At 40.0% G+C, this 20180-nt stretch overlaps 1 protein-coding gene across 3 annotated transcripts in view; it reads right to left on the reverse strand.

The window, feature by feature from the left end:
• The window catches only part of GRM1 (glutamate metabotropic receptor 1), a 194553-nt gene that overhangs the window by 139849 nt on the left and 34524 nt on the right, over nucleotides 1–20180 (reverse strand). For all 3 annotated transcript variants that reach the window (XM_086626622.1, XM_086626632.1, XM_086626625.1), the window contains exon 2: nucleotides 15095–15344. In XM_086626622.1, coding sequence (XP_086482748.1) covers nucleotides 15095–15344 — 250 coding nt within the window. The remainder of the gene's footprint in view (nucleotides 1–15094; nucleotides 15345–20180) is intronic.

Consider the following 20180-nt stretch of genomic DNA (forward strand, 5'->3'; position numbering starts at 1 on the left):
AAGTCACTTACCTTATACACTACGTGCTAAGGCCAGTCTCAGATACAAGCTTTGCACATTGCACAGAACTGCCTCACACTATTACAGAAAACTCCTTTCTGCCATTTCGGCAAAGGCATTGGCCACAGTTTTAACCCCAAAGACTTCATATATCTTGTAGACAGCTTTGTTAAAGATCACCACGTTCCCTAAGGATAAAGGGAAATCCCTGAGTAAGGATTTTGAAGCTAAGTCACTATTCTATGGGGAGACAATGCAAACAGAGAACAGATTTGATGTGCTCAGGTATCCCATGCTGCTGAGAAAGCGTGTTGCAGCGTCCCATGCCCCTAATGGCTTGAGTCTATGTAATTATTATATTGCGTTGGTGTAGTTCACAGAGGAAAAAAAGAATTGAAGGTTTGTATTGCTATCATTATCCATAAGAATAGGATGGAGTCTCAGACTACTGAAAATGGTGTGAGATTTTGATTTGTGGAGTCACTATCAGCAGGGATTTCAAAAGCATTATTAAAACTACAAAGAAATGGATGAATAACACATCTGCTGGAAATCACACTTGTGGGGAGATCAAAATTGTTCATCAATTTGGAAAGCATAGAGGGTTAAATATTATGACAATTTATTTTGACATTCTGTAGAAGAAACAGTTTCAATATTTTCAGAATAGGAACATTCTGACTTTCTATTTTGAAATAGCATATTTGTTTTGAAATTGACACAACATTGTTCTGAATTTAACAAAAATGTTTCAGGTTGGCAAAGAAAAAAATTTTTCTTCCTGCTGAGAAAAGAAAACAAACTATTAAAGTCATTAAAAGTTGTTTTGGCTTGTTACAAGCATTGCCTCCAGAACATTTAGCTCAGCCACTAAACTTTCATAAAGATGACGAAATGTATCATTCCTACAGCTCTTTGAAAAAAGAGGGGAAAAAAGCAACTGGAGATGCATGCCTTTGAAAGACTCTGGTTCTGAGGTTTGTTTTCCCTTGACTACTACTCACTGCAGCATAAATTGAGTTCCTATGTTGTAAACCCAAGCAGATACATATAGTCTAGAGCACTGTGCAGCTGTTTCTCCTTCTGTACAGTTGTCCTATCATTTAGTTCCCCATATACTCCATAATGGTCAACAGACCCTGGCTCCTTCAAGAGCGATGCAAATCACTGTGTAACTGAAATCCCCCAACAAGGTACACAGCAAGGCTTCTTCTGTTTCTCAGTCTGAAAATTTGCGGCAGTTTCATTTAAATGAATCAAAGAGCTTTATATTAAGTTACATACAACATGGAATAATGCAGTCAATACAACAGTTGATGTCTTATTTTTATGTTAAATTCAATTTATTCTTACAATGTCTCCACTATTTCAGCTTTCACTATGCTGCTGACTTAGGCATTAACAATGTATGAAGTTTATTTTAGAGGCTGCCAGGAGCAGAGAGCTGGAGAATCTGGACAGGTAAGGGGCAGGTACAGGAAGATCTGATTACCTGGGGACACAAAAAGTGATTTGGGGTTAACAGGAAGAGTAAATCTGAATCCAGTAAAATACCTGGCAAACAAACAGTGTCTCTTAGACTGCAAAGCCTAGTTTTGCAGTGGGAACAGCAGTCTCAAAGTCATAGATTACATGGAGCCCTGAATATTACAAGTGGTTTGCAAAAATAGTTTTCTCTAATGCAAAGATTCTGGGTTAAGGAAAACTTACATTTTTAAAAGATGAAGAGCTGGATTCTGTACTACAACTTTAATTGGCTCAAGCCAGGAAATGGAGGAGCACAACTTGAGGTAGGTCTCCATCACTTTGCAGTATCTATTTTTGGAGCACTGTCAAAGAAACTGAAGCTTTACTCAGAATGCCCATACAGTCTGAGGGAACCACAGCACTTTGATACAGACACTTTCCCCTCCAGACTCCTAGTCAATCTCCTTGCATGGTCATGGGGAGAAGTGGCATAGCTGCTCATGCTGATCCTGAACACCTCTTCAGCAGTGAGGCCGTGGCCCCCATGCAATGTCAAAATGGGGCTTTAGTAAGTACATGTAATTTATCCTAACACCACAGCAAGTCTCTTTTTAAAACAGAGGGAAAAAATCCCTCTCTTCTGCTTGGTGTTTGGTCTTTCCTAAGTAATTTTTGTTCAGTTTTAAAATAATGTTACTATTTGCATGAGTTGCAGTAGTGACCAGCAAACACAGTTATAAGCCAAAGTCATACCCCGCCTTGTGTATGGCACTGCACAGACCTAAGATTGTCCCTTCCCCAAAGCATCTGTAGTCTGCAGAACATTAAAAACAGTGAATTTAGTTAGAAAGAGATATGAAGACAAACATTATCTTATGTCTAACATAAACGATGAAAATGAAACCAGGTAGACTTCTGTCCCCTTTTCCATTAGGAAGACTTGATCCAATTAAAAGCCAGCAAATGTAAAGTACACAGAAGACATCCTCTTCTATTCAGACTAATGTGTGCAACTCACAGACACTGCTGAGTTTTTGTGGAAGTAAATAGCTTAGGAAGCTTTAAACAAGAATCAGACACTAACAATCAAGCATAACATATGTAATTTCCATACCAAGCATGAAAATTACAAGGAATGTCAATCATCTGGCTTGAAACAAATCAGCCAGTCAGCAGATATTCCCAGGAGATATGTTTCTTCATAGAGGAGGAAAAAAATGGAAGCAAAAGATCTTCATTTGAATCGCAAACACTGGATGTTCACCATAGACAGAAACATAATCCTAGAACACATGGACATTTTTCTGTTTTAATAGGTAAGCACTTTGTATCAGAAAGATATTCTCATTTCACGCTCATTTTAACAGTACTGGTTCCAGAGGGTTATTCACAATTCACAGCGCCATGAAAGCAGAATTCAGACCTTGATGTTTTACTGGAGAGTTTCAGTACCAATGGAAGCATTTTCATATTGAATCCTAATGGGCTAGCAGTCCACCACTTTCTCCAGTTTGGAGCCATGATTCTGCTTCCATTTCATTTGTGCAATTTATAGAGACTCTGCTTGTTTCATGTATAATAGCACATCTCAATCTAGATCAGAATAAATAATCATCGCCTGAACCCAAAGCTCTATCACTCACCATTGCTTTCTCACATACAGACTCTTATAACTCATCCTCTTCCCCATTCTATTTGCCTTCTTCCTACAAAGTATGTTTTCTTTCTCACATTTTAGCACCACCTCTCTTCTCCTTTCTCAGCCTTTTATCTTTCCTGCTTCTTAATTCTGCCTGCATCTCTCTACAACTGCAACTCTTACCATGTTGGAGAAGCAGGTTGCACAATTACTTGAGTTAAGTCTTCCCATCTAAGAAGTTTTCCCACAAATATAATGGCAATCAGAAAAAAGAAATCAGTCATACTTGGACAACAGAGCTCTCGAGACAGTATTGTGCTCTATCATCCTCTATTTCTGTTTTCACGCTTACCAGAGAGATGGTTGCAAGTTTCTTGTGAAGACTTTAAACTCTCCATCCCGGTTCATTTAGCATACATTGTAATCACACTGCTGAGACAAATTCATTTGAAATGCATGCAGATTAACGCATCTAATTTTGTACTCTAGGTATTCCATTGTAAATTAGTCTGGGCGCTGGCCTTAGCAGTGGTGCTTTCAACAGACTTCAGCATCTGGTTCGTTTGCTTGCATTATGTTACTTCTTAGTGAGTCCTCAGATTTAGGCAGATTGCAGCTCTGAAAAGGATCAACTGCTAGCCTTCGAAGTCAGAACATCTGCCTAGTTTTTCTCTTTATACCATTGCCTGTCCTTGGAATTTAGTTTTAAATTTTTGATAACGTGAGACCAGATTCAAGTCAATTACCTTTACAGTACTTCAGGTCTGTAAATGCAATAGTGGTTAATACGATAACAAATGCTTCATACTTTATTTTTTAATGGCAATAGTGATGCAAAGTCCCAACAAGAACAGTCAAAAACAATAAAAGATTCAGTCATACATAGCTGCAATAGCTACTTTTGAGGTGGGGGGGTCCTCTTTTTTTTGACTGCTATTGCACATCCACAAACAAAAAGAGGATACATAATTCCTAAATTGTTAGGTTTATTTAATTATGGCTTTGTGTGAGACTTCCAAAAAAAGGGGTGTAGAGAGTCGATCTGCCTAACGTAATAGGAGCAAATAGATAAGGTAGAAGAGTTGTGACATTAACCTGTTCCTCAAGTATCTCTGTAATATGAGCAGGATTTTCAACGATTTTCATGTTTTGCTTATCTCTTTCTGAATAAGAAAATACTAAAACTCCTCCTGCTTTCACAGAAAGGAAATTATGCCAACAGTGCGGACCTTTTACTACAAAAAATAAAAGCCCCATGATGGTGGCAGGTGCCGAAGAGTTCAGTATTAATTGGCAAGAAAGTCTTGAGTCTGAGATACAAGGGGACAGGAAGACCAAGAAAAGGACGGATGAAGATGCAAGGAACAAGATACAGCACACAAGGAACAACTAAAGAATGTAAATAATGTATGACAATAAGGAGGTAGATAAAAATGTATATTCATAAATATATTAGAGAAAGAGCAGATAAAATTTAGATATTTCCCATTAGAAACAGCAAATTACAATTGTTTGACCTGCTGTGAGAAATCAGCAGAAACCATAACTGGAGTCACATTCAGGTTGTCATTTCTGCATACAGAAGTGTTTAAATCTGTCCTATTATGCAGTTTTCCTAATCCGCATGTTAACATGCAAGAGCTGATATTCAGCCTCTTCTTAGCAATGCCTTCTTTGGATTGAAACCAAAAAATTCAGTTTTATTCTGTAAAGCAGAAAAACAACGCATTCTCTTTCTACTACACAAAAAAACAGTAGTATGTTTTTCTTTCTAACTCTGACTTGTATTGCATTCCTCCAGTCTTTGAGAAGAGGGCAGGAGGAAAAAACTTACTCCCCACAGGACAAATAAATACAGCCAAATCACCAGCATGGAAAATAACTGTGTGAGCCCTAGGTACCAAAGCTTACCCACAAATAGCTCATAGTGAATAATGCATATGGTTTAAAGTCAGTTAAAATAAGTGCCAGGTCAGTTATCAGGCAGAATTGAGTTTGCAAGGCTTTGAATCAAAATTCTGTGTTTGATTCTGCCTCTCAGGTACAAATAACTGAACTAAGATGCAGATAGTAATGACTGAAATTAAATGTGGGCAAGAGCTAGCCAGTTCTGCAGATTTCAGTCCTACATCAAAACAGAATGGTGGTGCTGAAGAGGCAATAGTAACATGAAAAAGCCAGCCTTGACTTTGTGAAATGAGTTCTTGACATCATGTCAGGTCCTAAAGCACTACTATGCCTCAGAAATTGAAGGGATTTGTCTTAGCTGAAAATTTCAGCAGAAAAACAACAGACGAAGGATCTACCACCATGGGCCAGTTGCCTTGATTCCAGTTTAATTTCAACTTTAGAAACATTACATATTTGGCTGTCAGATTACAAGCTTTGCATGATCTAAAAGTTCCACGTTAAATGTTCAAACAGATGCTTCAGGGCTAGCCTCACTTCAGATGAATTCAGCTCCTCAGACTGCTGAATGCTGGGTGCGTTTTCCAGCCTTGGAAAGGTACCAGGGGTTCTCCAGCAACGCCATTAGGTTGAGGGCATTTATGAAAGGAAAGGACATTTATGAAAGGGCAAATGAATGAAAATCAGATAGTATATGGAAATACATGGTCTTTCCCCACGACATTGTACCCTGCTCTTTGTTTTACCTTCCCTGGTCAATGAGCCAAAGGCTTAAACAAGCAGTAAATTACTGCACTGAAAATGCAGCCAGGTGATTATTCACAGAAGCTGTAAAGCTTTACAGTCACTGCTTTCCAAGACTCAGTAGAAAGGCATTAAAATTGCAACTTAAATTATCTTTTCTTTGATATACTTGTCCCTGTCAAAACACATGTTGTTTGTATGAACACAGCACAGGCAATTCTGATAACCTTCAGTCAATAACTCACCTTTAATGGCAAATTTTTCTAGTGATCCAAGGACTGGAGCTGTTATTAACAGTGATAATATCTATTTCTATACTGGAGCAGAAAAAAATATTTTTTATGCCAAGAGTTGGCAGGAAACATGAAAATAAGTATTCTTAAATAATAATAAAATGAGTAAATTATTCCAGGAAAGTTTCATCTTTAATTTCTGTTTTTCCTCAAAAAAATAGATGATTAATTTGATGTTTAGAATTAAGAAATTAAACCTGAAAAAAAAAATTATGGAGTTTTATATATTGAGGGAAGGTTTTGCTCATGTTTTGAGTAGAACTACATTAAGTTACTTTCTATTCAAGCACTGAAAAGCACCAGAAATAGGCTGTAGAAATTCATAATTTCACAGTATTACGGTCTTACTTCAACCGTTGTCAGTGGAAGTATAGACTGCTTTGTTTCCTAACCATTTATAAAGAATCCTAGCTTCACACAGACATGCCTGAAACAGTCTGGCCCTAAGTAAATTATGCAAAGACCCTTGACACAGCACTATTCAATATGATTCGTTCACATAAAAGTACAGCATATTCTTCCAGGCGAGCAGTAGCCGTCCAGCTACTGGCTTCTACAGAGACATGATAAAACATATGCTGCCTAATAAATAATCTATCAGCAACACATAGCACTATGTAATAATTCAATTATTCCTATGCCTATATTAATCATAGACAGCAAACAAACATTGAACTGTTGCACTTTTTCAGTGTTGCGAGACTTTACAGAAAATTTAAAGGTAAATTATTTATATTGAGGTAGTTCCTTCCTTGTATTCTGTTGCACATGACTAGCTTAGATAATTCTCCCTGCAAGAATCCACGCCAAGACAATTTGAAAACACTGAACCAAGTCTTAGCTTTCCTTTGCTAAGTAAGAAGCATGAACTGCCTTAGAATCACAGAAGTTCTTACCAGAAATCCAGAAACAAGAGGGTTTTGTCCCCACAAGTTTTACCATCGGGAGGTTTAAGCATCACATTTTGTATTGTGCTTCAAGATACTTAGTTGTGTGTTTTTCTCTCCTCAACTATTGCAGTGACTTAAGTAAGTGAAAGATAGCATTACTTTGCCTTGATAATCAATAGCACTACACACATAGAAACAGGAAAATCCCAGTCTTTTTTCTCCCCTCAATATAATCAACATTTATGAAAAAGGTACATTAATGACTACCAATAAAAAGTGTACATTGCCCTCGAACAGGTTTTCTCATATCCTGTTTGTTAAATCAATAACCTTTCATAACACTTGTATGTGTAAGCTGTGTAAGTATTTACTTTGTTAAAATATCTTATACATTTGTATTTTAGTAATCAATACTGCTTCCACTTTAATTAGTTTTACACATGCATTCAGGTTTTGGTAAAGTGTTGTATTTATTTTTTGTAATGTTACCAATCCATACAAAGATATCTATTCTTCTTCTGAATAATAGCCTGAATATTGTTTTTCTTCCAAACTCCTGTATAGAAATCACAGAAGTGATCTACGAGCATTGTCCGAGAACAAAAGATACTCAAAGCTGCATCTAATCTAAATATTATCTTCTGTGAACTATTTCTTATCACAGATGGTCTGCAAGTACTCAAGTATAGTTTAAAGATTCCATTTCACATCTGTATGGTCTACAACCTTAAATCTCTATAAATTTGATCTTTCCAGAAAGTCCTCGGATACTTGTAAGGACAGACAATTCTGAAGATCATATGGAAAAAAATCAACCCAGAAGGAAGATTATTACGAAGGGTTTGGGCTTTTTCCTATGTCTTCAAGCTATTGGAGACTCAGTATTTAGTAACAGTCATTCTGAGCATCTTTGGCCATGGTGGCACCAGATAGATAACACAGTCCTCTTCCTGCTGAAAACAGCATGAAAAGTAAATCTTTTCCTGATTAGATGACTATCTTCTTATTTATCAGTCTGCCACTTCTGTTGTCATCTTTACTTTAGGCTTTTGAACCACCATGAGCTTTATCACTCAGATTACCCTCCCAAAACGTGGTATGCTAGTGGTTTGGGTTCTATCGTAACCATTTGGTAATGTTGGATTAGCACTAGGGTTTTTTAACACCACATTTCCACTCATACCAAATTGGCGTAAAACTATCATGAGCAACGCTGTCTGATATCTACTATTTTTGCCAAATTTACAAGGCCCAAACCTATCCTAGATAATCAGGGCTAGCACAAGGCAGTTTTTTTTCCCCATTGACAACATACTGTTGGCTCTTACTGACTTCTTTGTAATCGCTTATTTATTTAAAAATAGCTAATCATATTTTTTTGAAATTAAGTTAACCACATTGGCCCTGCAAAACACTTCAGGTCCTTTGGGAGAATGTGGACTTTTCTCATTGATTTTTCATAGATATGGGGCAGGCCCTGTGGTAAACGAAGACACTGTGCACTGGACACAGAGTACAGCATCTTTCTTTCAGCTAGTCTAACTTAAAAGAACAGTAACAGCCTTTGATGGTGTTATGGTTTGAAGTGGGGGGGGAGGTCCGGGTGGCAGAAGCTGCCCATCACACCGGACTCCCATCCCCCTCGGGGCTTAAGCCAATCGGCGCCTCTGCGAATTGCCCTATTTACGTCGGACAAAGGAACCGGAAAGGTGTGCCTTTGCCCAGGAGCAAGGAGACGGGAGGGGGGCACAGCCCCCGCTCCCGGCTCCCGGCCGGGCCGGCGCCCGCTCCGTCGAGGATGGCGGCGGCGGAGCCGCCTGGGGAACTCGGGGAGAGCCCCGCTCCTGGGGTGCCCACTGGGCCAAGTTCACCCAGAAAGGACTGAAATCTAAGAGAAACGGCCACACAGATAAGAGGTCAGTGAAGATGGGACGGAACAACATGTGCCGCAGCTGAGTCCCCCTTGCAAGCAGCCCCTTTGCAACAAGTCCTCGGTGGAGCAAGCAGAGACCCACTCGCAGCCCGTGGAGGATCCACGTCGAGAAGAGATGCCAGAGCCTGAGTACGGTACGCATCTAGAGTCCGTGGGATGACCCCCGCCGATGGGGAGGTGCTTTGTTAAAGGAGATGCCTGAGCCTGAGACTATTGTGAATCCTGGGCACAGGTCGAGGCGCATTTACGCATCTAAGTCTGTTCGGAGGCGCATTTAAGGTCAATATGACGACCCACACCGGAGCGCATTTAAAGTCTGTATGATGACCCACGCCAGAGCGAGTGGCTACAGCTCCTTAAAAGTCCAGGACTGGTAAAGCCCGCACTTGGGGCAATCTGATGGGGTAAGGATTTGCCCCCCAGCGGGTAGTATTCACGTTTTCGCCGTGAGTAGGGGATCCACTGGATCAAGGGACAATGGTGTAAGGACTCCTTTTCCTTTAAAAGAAGCGGCAGTAACAACTTGGAATGAACTGACCCGCACTCCCCCATTCCCTGCCCCCCTGTGCCGCTGGGGGGAGGAGGTAGAGCCAGGAAGAAGAGGCAAAAGGGGGGAGTGGTGTTGGTTTTTTAAGACCTGGCCTTGTTTTCTTGTTATCCTCTCAAGTAACTGTTTTTGTTTGGGTTTTTTTCTTTCTAGGTGGCTGTTAATAAATAGTTTTGCTTTAAGAAAACAGCCTCTTTTGCCCGGGACCGTGGTTGGTGTGTGCTCCTCTGTTCCTGTCTCGATCCTCAGCTCTTTTATTACATTTTTCTCCTCTCCATTTTACTGGAGTGGGAGAGCTGCGTGGGGTTTAGTTGCCGGATTGGCCTAACCCACGACAGATGGTCACCCTCTTTATGAAAGAGATCCCAGTCTAGCAGCAGAATATTCTCAGTCACTTTGTAGGCAATGCATGAGCCACTGGCACCAGGGACTCATTGGGAGGAAGAGGCAGGCAGTCTTTTTAGCCAGATATGGAAGGGGGTATTTGCAATACTCTACATTATTTATGATATTTGTGATGTCAGAAGTGAATAAAAGAGAAAGAGAAATACCTATGTCATCTGTGGCAGGTAGTCTAATGCCTACCCAGCTGCTTGCCAACTAACCTCACACAACAGGAGAGGCATAGAAAATAGGATGAAAAATGTCAAGGGTCAAAATAAAGACAGGAAGGTTGTTTAACAGTTACCATCACAGGCAAAAGAGACTCAACTTAGGGCAAATTAATTCAATTTATTTCCAGTTAAAATAGATTTGGATAGTGAGAAACAAAGACACGAATTAAAATAACACCTTTCTCTGCAGTGATCTGCTTCCCTCAGAAATCTACAAGACAGCCCTAAAGAGATACTTTGCCTTCATGCTTGACAGGAGTCACCTCCGAAGGTTTCAGATTGTTGCCTATTTTCCAATTTCTTTGTCTATTGACTGGTCCCTAGTGAAGTACCCCAGCTTCTGGGCTTCCTAACCTTTTAACTCCTGACTGTTAGCCTCAGTATTCCAGCATCTGAGCAACCAGGCAGCAATCCATTTGCCTGGCTGGCAAACACAGTCTTTCTGCATATCTCAAAGCTAGCTCAAGGAACAAAACCATGTGTTTTCTACCTATAGAGTGACTTCGGTCACCTCCTCCTGTTTCCTTGCCAAAAGATCAGCTTCCTGATCAGATTCTTCCTCCCTTAGTAATCAATGCTATGAGCCTGTCAATTTCTGCTCCCAGTTTTTCTTTTTGAGTACCAGGGTGATTATTGTAGATAGTGTTTGGGTCCCTATCTTAACCATGGTGTCCTCAGATGTAGAGGTCCTCCTTCCTCTGCTCTGATGGAGCTCAATAGAGGCTCAGTAGTCACAATCACAATGCTAAGAAACGATGGGTCTCATTCAGGTAGATGAGGCACTCTACTGTCAAGTGGTGCACCAGTTGAATGGGACTGCATGCCTGTTCAGGCATAAAATCCCAGGTTTTGGAAAGAGGTAACTGCCCTAGGCACCTGCCCAAATCCTCCCAGACACCCTGCGACCCAGGGATTGACTGTGTTAGGGCACATTTCTGTGTCAACTCATCAAGTTCTTTAATCTTATATCTGAATGAAATCAGGTTCCACATATCCAACAACATCAGATAATAGGACCAAACAGCTTACATTGATGATGCCTTGTCAATATTTTAGAAAGTGTGAAGTTAAACACCAAAAGCATCATTACTAATATTGGCTTGTGGAGGGAGGGCAGCCAGGAAAAATTTCAGCACATTGTGGAAGCTTTGTCACCCTATGCTAAAAGGGTTTTATTAGATATAGAAAAAGAACTGACTTGCCCTCTGTCATTCACTGGGTTCACAGCAGACAATCCAACCATATCTTCACTGCCAAGTGTCCAAACTTTCAGGAGAGGTCACCCTACCAGTATTTAAAATTCATAGTTCTACAACAACCCATAGAGTCATACTAATGGAGACCATAATAAAAAATTGGAAAACCTTCAGAACTAAAGCCTTACATAGTCCATTAGCAAGTGTTACATTGAAAAACAGTATGTGCACTAATATATCCCTTCCTTCCTAAAGTTCCTCATATGTTTACATAAATCATTGTGTGTAGGAGTTTGAGAAATTGTCAAATTGCAAAAGAGCATTTTCATTTCCAGTTATTTATCTAACATGTCTCTTCTGCAACAATCTCAGAGCAACTCTTAAAATTGGGGATTTCGTTTGCATCTTTCATTTGCTTTGCATTACCCACACAGATGCTGGAAAGTCAGCTACATGTCTTGTCTTGATGCATCATCCCAGGGGATATACAGGAAATTCATCCATCTTGCAAGATTCTCATAAAACCTAATTGATGTTTATTAAGTAATATAAAACCCAATGGCCTGCATAAACATGATTAGACACACGATGTTGAATATCTTTCTACACAGTCTCATCACATCAAAACTAATTTCTGCTAAAAGAGCTATCACCTGAGTTCCCTTAAGAGCACAGTTTATTTTCTTAGCATAATTTTTGTCTTTAGTTACTCCAATACTACTCCAACAATTGTTTTTATACAAAGCTATGATTGTTTTTTGCCTTCTCCTTTCTTTTTGATTATCAGCCACCTTTTAAAGCTTTATCATCCTTAATTTCATAGCATAATAAATCTTCTCCCTGAACTCTCTGCTACATTTGGACACTGTATCGATTTCAGAACATCTGCCATTCTCCCTCAGGCAGGATTGTAACCTCTTCTTCTGTTCTGTCTCAACACTTCTCTCCAGGTTCAAAAATAGGAATTCCCTTTCTTGTCACTAATACAACAGACTCTCACTTCGAGAAGTAAGGAGACTGAACTTCTTGTTAGATCTCCAATCTGAATTTGAGAACCCTCAAACAGCACAAACAGAGTCCTAACTCCATGCCTGAGAAAAGTCAGCCGATCCCAGAAAAGTCCTCAGTATCTGATGACCTAGTCCTGGCTCAGTGTAACCCCTATAATTCCCAATGTACCATTCCCAGATTAAAGTGAAGTTAAATTTAGTTCCCAGCTCTCTTTCTGATACTTTGAATTTAGTTGAGCTAAGCTGTGCCTGTCTGCTTTAATCAATAGCAATATTGAAGACAGATCAGGAAGACAGCTATTTAGCCAGGTGTCCCTTTATAAAGGCTTTCTCTTTACAGTGAGTCAGAGCAGAGTATGAGGTTGATACAGTGCAGCTGATAACAAACCTATGGGTAAATTAAAAGCTTTGTTTATCTCCTTATTGCAAAAAATCTTGATTTCTCATTCACTCACACTTCTCTCAATTAAAAGAATGTTCTTAAAAGGCTTTTGGGTTTTGTTTAGCTGGATACTTGAATAAAAAAGACTAAACAGCATGTCAGAGCAATGTTAATGCGTGCCTTGGTTCCTGTTCGTATATAGATGACCAAATTCACAGCACTGCAGTTTCACTGCAACTTACTTGTGAATAAGTTTGCTAGATTTGCCATTTTTTAAAAATCACTCAATTAGGACAATTCAAAGAAAATATCTCTTCTTTTATTTCTGCAAACACATTTAAAACATGTGCAAGCTCTATAATATTTTTTATTTCAAGCAGCTGTTGGGCACAATCCAGACTAAGCAAAGCAATAGACAGCCTGGTTTACAATTGGATCAGCCCACCCAGCCTTATATAGGACTCTCCCATACCCAATCACCAGCATAAAAAATAAGAGTATGTGAAAACCTACCTGAAAAACACATTGCGGTTTCCAAAGAATATCCATTATTAGCTTTTAATAAGTAAAGTTCTGAAAAAAGCTCAGAGCAACACTGTTGGGCAGATTCTAAGGCAAACAATTGAACTAAACAGAGTAGCATAATACTTGGCAAGGGCTTTTAGTCAAAATTTCAATCTGAAACGTTCCACACATCCATGAAGGAGGCGATCAAGTAAACAGCCTGATAGGAAACTAAGGTTTGTACCCGCTAAAGTACCCAGTTTTGGTGCTTAATGTGGGAGACTAGACTGATTTCTTTTGGCTTTCTGCATGGCCAGCGACAAGAGGGAGCACCAAAATCAGGTGAAAAATAAGACACCACTACAGAGTGACAATAATACATGAAGAAAGCATACCATTGCCTAAAGCTGCAAGGCATTCACAAAATGACTAGGGATGCTGTCACCTCACCCAGACTAGTTTTATTATAGTTAATTTCTTCCGTTCACTGAAAAAACATACTTAAAACATGTCAGTCCTGAAACATTGCATTAGTCATTAAAAATGACGTGTATTGAATGATGCAAACGAAAAGCACATGCACAAACTCAGAACATAACACCGTTTTCAATACTGCCTTACTCTTTGTTTCATTTTAACTCTGACGGTTTTCCAAATGTGCTATATCTTATCTTTACATACTTCTGGAGATACAGTCTCTGCTCCAAATAGATTACAATCAAAGACTGCAACAAAAAATAAACAATGAAAGGAGAGCCATTGATTGCTTCAGATGATTACTTAGGCCAGATTAGCTATCTGACTTATTGAAATCACAATTGTGGGGTTTGAGGAGTGATACAGTCAGGGAAAGACCAATATTATAGCACAGGGCTAAAGGAGAGCATCCCAGACATGACGACAACAGACACAAAGACACAGAAGTCTGATAGATCAGAATGACAACAGAATATAAAAGCAACAGAAGCTAAGTAGGTATGGAGACAGTTGTCAAAGGCCTTGAAAGAATGGTGTTTAAGCAATAAATAAGAAAGAAACAAAGAGTAAATAGAAGGATTAAAAGAGACATTCTCAAACTAACAGAGAAGACAGAAAATGTCAGTCCTCATCGTTTGAGCAAGATTCATTGAGATGGAAAACCAGACATAAAGACATTACAAAAATCAAGGTGAAAGTCAAAGAAGCCTCAAAATAAGAAATGTAACAATAATGGAAATGTGGATAGACTATACGTGATAGAACTAAAGTGACCGTATTTCAGTGAATATCTACAAAGGTAAACTCTAGAAGAAAAAAGCAACTGTTCTCATTTTGATAAACAGCCTTTGCCTGTCCAATACACTTCTGCACTGTTACTCTGATAATACAAAAACACTCACACATGCTGATTGCCAAGTCAGTAAGTTTTATGTTTTGAAAAACAAACAAGTCTGCCTGCTATCAGTGCCCCAGCTTTCCACAGCAAAGACCAGAACAAAGCATACCACTGAGAATGCCAGGTTGTAATCATAAGACTGACTGGAATAAAGTTCAAGTAATCAAAATCATTCAATAATTTGGAGTTTCAAATTATCAGGATGCATCCTTAGTGAAACACATGAAATTTTGTCATGTATCACCTTCCAGATCACATTCTGACACAAGAATTCTTTACTCCCTGCTTCGGTTCTAGAATCTGTGCATGAAACCTTTTCCTAGAGTGAGCAAAAGCACAAAACCACCATCTCATATCCATATAAAATAGTAATTAACATTTAGATCAGCAAAAGTTAACACCACTGATTAAGTTGGCATACACCTTCATATCTTATTCCTGAGATCTGCTCTACCATCTTGCCACTTTTCATTCATTAGACAAGTAAAGACAGAAATCACGGGTAGCCCGATTTGCACGCTTCTGAAATGAAAAGACTGCCTGCAGGACGGGAGGGAGAGGATGGGCAGAGACATCACACTTGGAGTTTTACCTTCCAATTAGCAGGAACTCCCCAAGCACTCCCAGGCGCCTCATGGCGATGAGGATCCCCCTTACTGTCATTCCCTCGCAGAAGCAAACTACCACTCTAGCCTTGGGTAATCTTTCTCGCAACTTGCGGAGCAGGCGATCAAAGCTCTTTTCCCCAGCGTTGCTGTAGATCTTGTCAGAGTGAGCAATGCAGAGACCCTCTTGGGCAGCCAGCTCTTTGAAGGCTTCCATTCCACTTTCCCCATAATTTCCTGTTTTAAAAAAAAAAAAAGTTTATATTACGACATGCATTCAACCAATTAATGGTTGGCTGTGCTGGGAAAGGGATAGTTTTCCTAAAAAAAAAAAAAAAAAAATCAATTAGCATTACCAGAAGGAAGAGCAAAGGAGATCCACCAAAGAGAACATACTGACAGTTCAGTGGAGCAACAAGATTTTCACGTATCAGTAGGTCTTAACTGACCTGGAGACTGCAAGTTTCTTTTCTTACATTGATTTACCAGTGAATATTAAAGGCAAAAGAGTGATGGACAGGCAGACAAGGAGACAAGGACAGCTCAGACGATAAGGCTAAAGTTCTATTAACATTTCTATGGCAAAAATCATGGTTCTGTTAGTCCAGGAAAACAGTCACAGTGAAGAGAAAAAAGGATTTCATTCCAAGCCATTCTGTACCACATGCAGTAAAAGAAAAGTATTATCCCTCATTAAAGTGAATGAATGATGGGCATAAACTTGAAACAAAATGACCTGGTAGTATTTTGAAAGCCACTTATACTAATCCAACTGACCAATGTTTGTGACAGTTAAAATTTAGGCTCAATGTTTTTCTTGGAATAGGAGATTTTCTATCTGTAAGAACTTCAGAAATAACTCTTCCTAATATAGAAATATTTTAACTTTGTGGTCCAGACAATATCAAAGCTGACTCTCAAATTCCCTTCATTTTTCTATTTATGTATTTTGCAAGCTGAATTAACACCTTACAAAACTCAGACTGCCTTCAGCTATGGAGACAGGCAAAATCTCAAGTTTTCTTTGAAAATTTTATGCCTGCCATGAGCACAGGATTTGTGATGAACATCAAGCAGGCAAGAGTAGCAGATGGATTACAAAAAATTGTCTATTAACAGTAACAAGAAATGGTTCAAAAAGCGAAGCATGAATTTTATGCTGTCTACATTAGCAATATATTTGCTTAATTTATTGTGGGAGTAATATCAGATATGCTGATCGCTTCTAGATCCAGACATTTTCAAGCCAGGGGTGATTGAAGAGGTCCATCTTCCCTCTTTGCAGCAATAATTTCAAATAGCAGATCGCAGTGAGCAATACTTCGAAATCAGCCTAACTTCCTCCACAAAAACAACACAACTCAAAAGGCGTAGCCACCAGAGAGACAATACAGCAAGAGACAGTTACGGCATTCTTTATAAATCCAACAAAAATAAATACACTTTTCCAGAAATGTGGATTGTTTGGCGCGCATCAGACACACTATGCAGACACACTGTGACAGTCATAGTCATACTCAGATGCAGCCGAACCTGCCAGGTCTAGTGTCAAACACAAGACTCAAGTCTCACATCCTTTTGCACTGAGCTGCCCCAGTTTCTCACAAATTTGCAGCACAGCAGAATGGCCTCTTTTCCAATCTGTGACTCAGTGCCAGATACAGCAAGCAGGTCAGTCTGCTTTTTTGTCTGTGAGCCAGACACACTCCAGAGTGGGAGCGATGCCAGGGCCCTGCCTGGCTGCAGGGAGGGGAGGAGAGACGAAGAGCCATGCCCAGTGGGAACACGCCACCAAGCAGCCCCCGCTGTGGGCTCAGCACAGCAGCCCTGTGGCATGACCCTGCATTTGGGTAAACGACGTGGCCTCATATAGGGTTTGTCATACGCTGAAAAGGACACAGGTGGAGACACTTCTGTATATTTATAGGCCACGACCTGCAGTCACTAAGGGATTTACCCCAGGACCTGACACTAGGCAGTTTGAGCTTCACTGCTTTTATAACTTGCCTCAGGTCCCAGACTGAAGCAAGACAGCCTCATTGCTGACTTGCCTTTAGCAAGCACCTTATGCTTTAGAAGGAAATTAGGATATATTTTCCAATTTCATGTGGAAGTTCACGCAACATAGACTCATTTGAAACGAGTAGGATTATTCTTAAAGTCTTACCTAAGGTGAGCCAGGGGACTAAACTGAATCATCTTAGATGTTTAGGCAATACATATTAGAAAATAAATCTAGTAGGTTTCCTACCTGAATATTAAGGTAGGATGGGATTTTCTCATACATAAGTACAGCACTAACTCTGCTGTGTAATTCAAGTTAATGATTTCAACAAATGAAAAACTAAATCCACTTGGAATGTTTTTTCCCAGCTTCAATTTTAATGGAATAACAATTACCTCAAACACAGTCACATCTGTACTAACAGTACCACCACCTACCAAAATATAGGCTAAGAGGAAGTAAGATTGTTCCCTAGAAATTCAGTTAAGTGTGACGAAGGAAAAAAGCTGATTAAGATCAAGAACAACGCTGACACAAAACGAAACAGGGAAAAAAGGCAGAAAAAAATCTAAAGCTGAAAATGAAATCTTTCTAAACCTTGTATGAAAGTCGTGGAACAACTTTCCAATAGCAGTACAAAGAAAGTGATCTGATGTTAGACTGGCACTTGCTCAGCTCACAAGAGCATTGCATAATGTAGATGTCTGCAACAGTCAGAGACAAAACTTGATGATCCGGGAAGTCTTCTCAAGGTCTGTTTGCCGTGCTCTCACTCCAGGGCAAAGGATCAGGGAGAAAATGAACACGTGACAGATGTTAGATACATTGTTCAATGCACTCAGCTACTAGAATAACGCACAAGGTAAGAGTACATATAGAACAGAAAACACTAATTAATTCTGCGCAACAGCCAAGAACATATCCATCTGTACCAGCTTGCTGGGTACATCCATTTCTAGTCCACACACATGCAACAGCTGAGAGGGGAAATGTAATGAAAGAAATCTGTGTGAGATGGTAGCCAGTGAAGACTTGCAACAGGGCTGTGGGCTGAGGACCATTTTTCCTTTGGAAGAACCAGTGACAAAAAGATCCAGTCTTATCTGCAACTGCCTTTTGTTATCAGAATCAGCTCTGAAAAGCCAAAGTATTTATTATTGTGAGGCTACAAACAAAACTGATTTTCTTTCTGGCCTGTACTCAATACTAGGTGAGCCAGTAGCATACTTTGAGCCCCATAATACTTTGCTAATTTTTAACAACTTTTTTCATTTTTTTCAGCTCTGTTGAACTTGTACTCTGTTCAGAGAACCAGAGCAGCACAGAGGAAAAGGACTAGGGAGTGCTGGTCGATGAGAAGTTCAACATGAGCCAGCAATGAGCACTTGCAGCCCAGAAAGCCAGTTGTATCGTGGGCTGCATCAAAAGAAGCGTGGGCAGCAGGTCGAGGGAGGTGATTCTGCCCTCTGCTCTGCTCTCATGACACCCCACCTGGAATACTGCGTTCAGCTCTGGAGTCCCCAACACAAGAAGGGCATGGAGCTCCTGGAGCGGGTCCAGAGGAGGGCCACAAAGATGATCGGAGGGCTGGAACACCTCTCCTATGAAGACAGGTTGGGAGAGTTGGGGCTGTTCAGCCTGGAGAAGAGAGGGCTCCGGGGTGATATTATTGCAGCCTTCCAGTACTTTAAGGGGGCCTACAGGAAAGCTGGAGAGGGACTTTTTACAAGGCTGTGTAGTGATGAGACAAGGGGCAATGGATTTAAACTGAAAGAGGGTAGATTTAGATTAGATCTAAGGAAGAAATTCTTCGCTCTGAGGGTGGTGAGGCACTGAAACAGGTTGCCCAGAGAAGTTGTCGATGTCCCATCCCTGGCAGTGTTCAAGGCCAGGTTGGATGAGGCTTTGAGCAACATGGCGTAGTGGAGGGTTTCCCTGTCCATGGCAGGGGGGTTGGAACTAGATGATCTTTGAGGTCCCTTCCAACCCAAACTATTCTATGATTCTATATTTTCCTTATATGCTTCAAGCAGAGTCTGTACAGCAGCATAAAGATAAATTCTAACCCTGTCATGGCTGCAATTTTACCAAGAGGATTTTCATGACACTTTTCTCTCAGTGCCAGAGACAGCTTTGTTTCACCACTACAAAAATCCTAGATAAGGCCATTCCTGAGAGGGATCCACATATCTGAAGATGCTGGTGAGAGCTACATGTAGTGGGAATTATTCTCACTCATTGCATTCCATGCATTAAATATCGTAACAAAAACATTAATATGCTGTAGCAAAAATCAAAGATCTTGATCAACAGAAGACAGCCAAAACAAGAAAGTACCAAAAACGTATCCTCAAATTGCTCCTGTGAGACAGTAATTATTACATTTGTGTCACAGCTACAATGGGAGTAACACTATTTGCTTGTATTAACACTTGAGCATCGTGGGCCACAGAACCCATGAGCTCCATCTAAAAGGTTTATACTCTTCTTTTTATTACAGCTGTTTGGCAAATTACCCCCATTCTCTTTGTCAAGAGAAACGTTTATTTTTCATTTACGAAATGGAGCGGAAATGTAGCCTCAGCAATCAGATGCTTATGAGAATCCTGGAGATCATCTTCTTGAGGGATGCACGGAGTGGCTGTGTGGGTCTTGCCAAGCCACCAGACAGAAAGTGTTGTGTTTTCAGGGAGTTCATAACCAAAACAGCATGTCACGCATAAATCAATGCCTGATTTCATTCAAGGATAGAGATTCTTTATGGGACAGCATAAGGAAATATGAACCATTCATATTTGTGCTGCAGAGAGCATCTCCTTGAAATATAGACCTGCACTTATTTTTAAAAAAAAAAAATAATAATCTTGAAGAGAAAGAAAACCATAATGCTGAGGTGGAAGACTGAGACTGTTCTCCCACTCTGCTTTCAGTGTCAATAGGAAATATCAACTACTTTTTTAGAGCCACACTGACAAAAACAATAAAAACCCACAGTGAAGGACTGTGCCTGGAAGAATGTTCCAATGTACTTAAATAACAAAAGGCAGGGAACAAGAGGTACTTCACCT

The sequence above is a fragment of the Tauraco erythrolophus genome, chromosome 2, assembly GCF_009769465.1.
Source record: "Tauraco erythrolophus isolate bTauEry1 chromosome 2, bTauEry1.pri, whole genome shotgun sequence".
NCBI lineage: Eukaryota > Metazoa > Chordata > Aves > Musophagiformes > Musophagidae > Tauraco > Tauraco erythrolophus.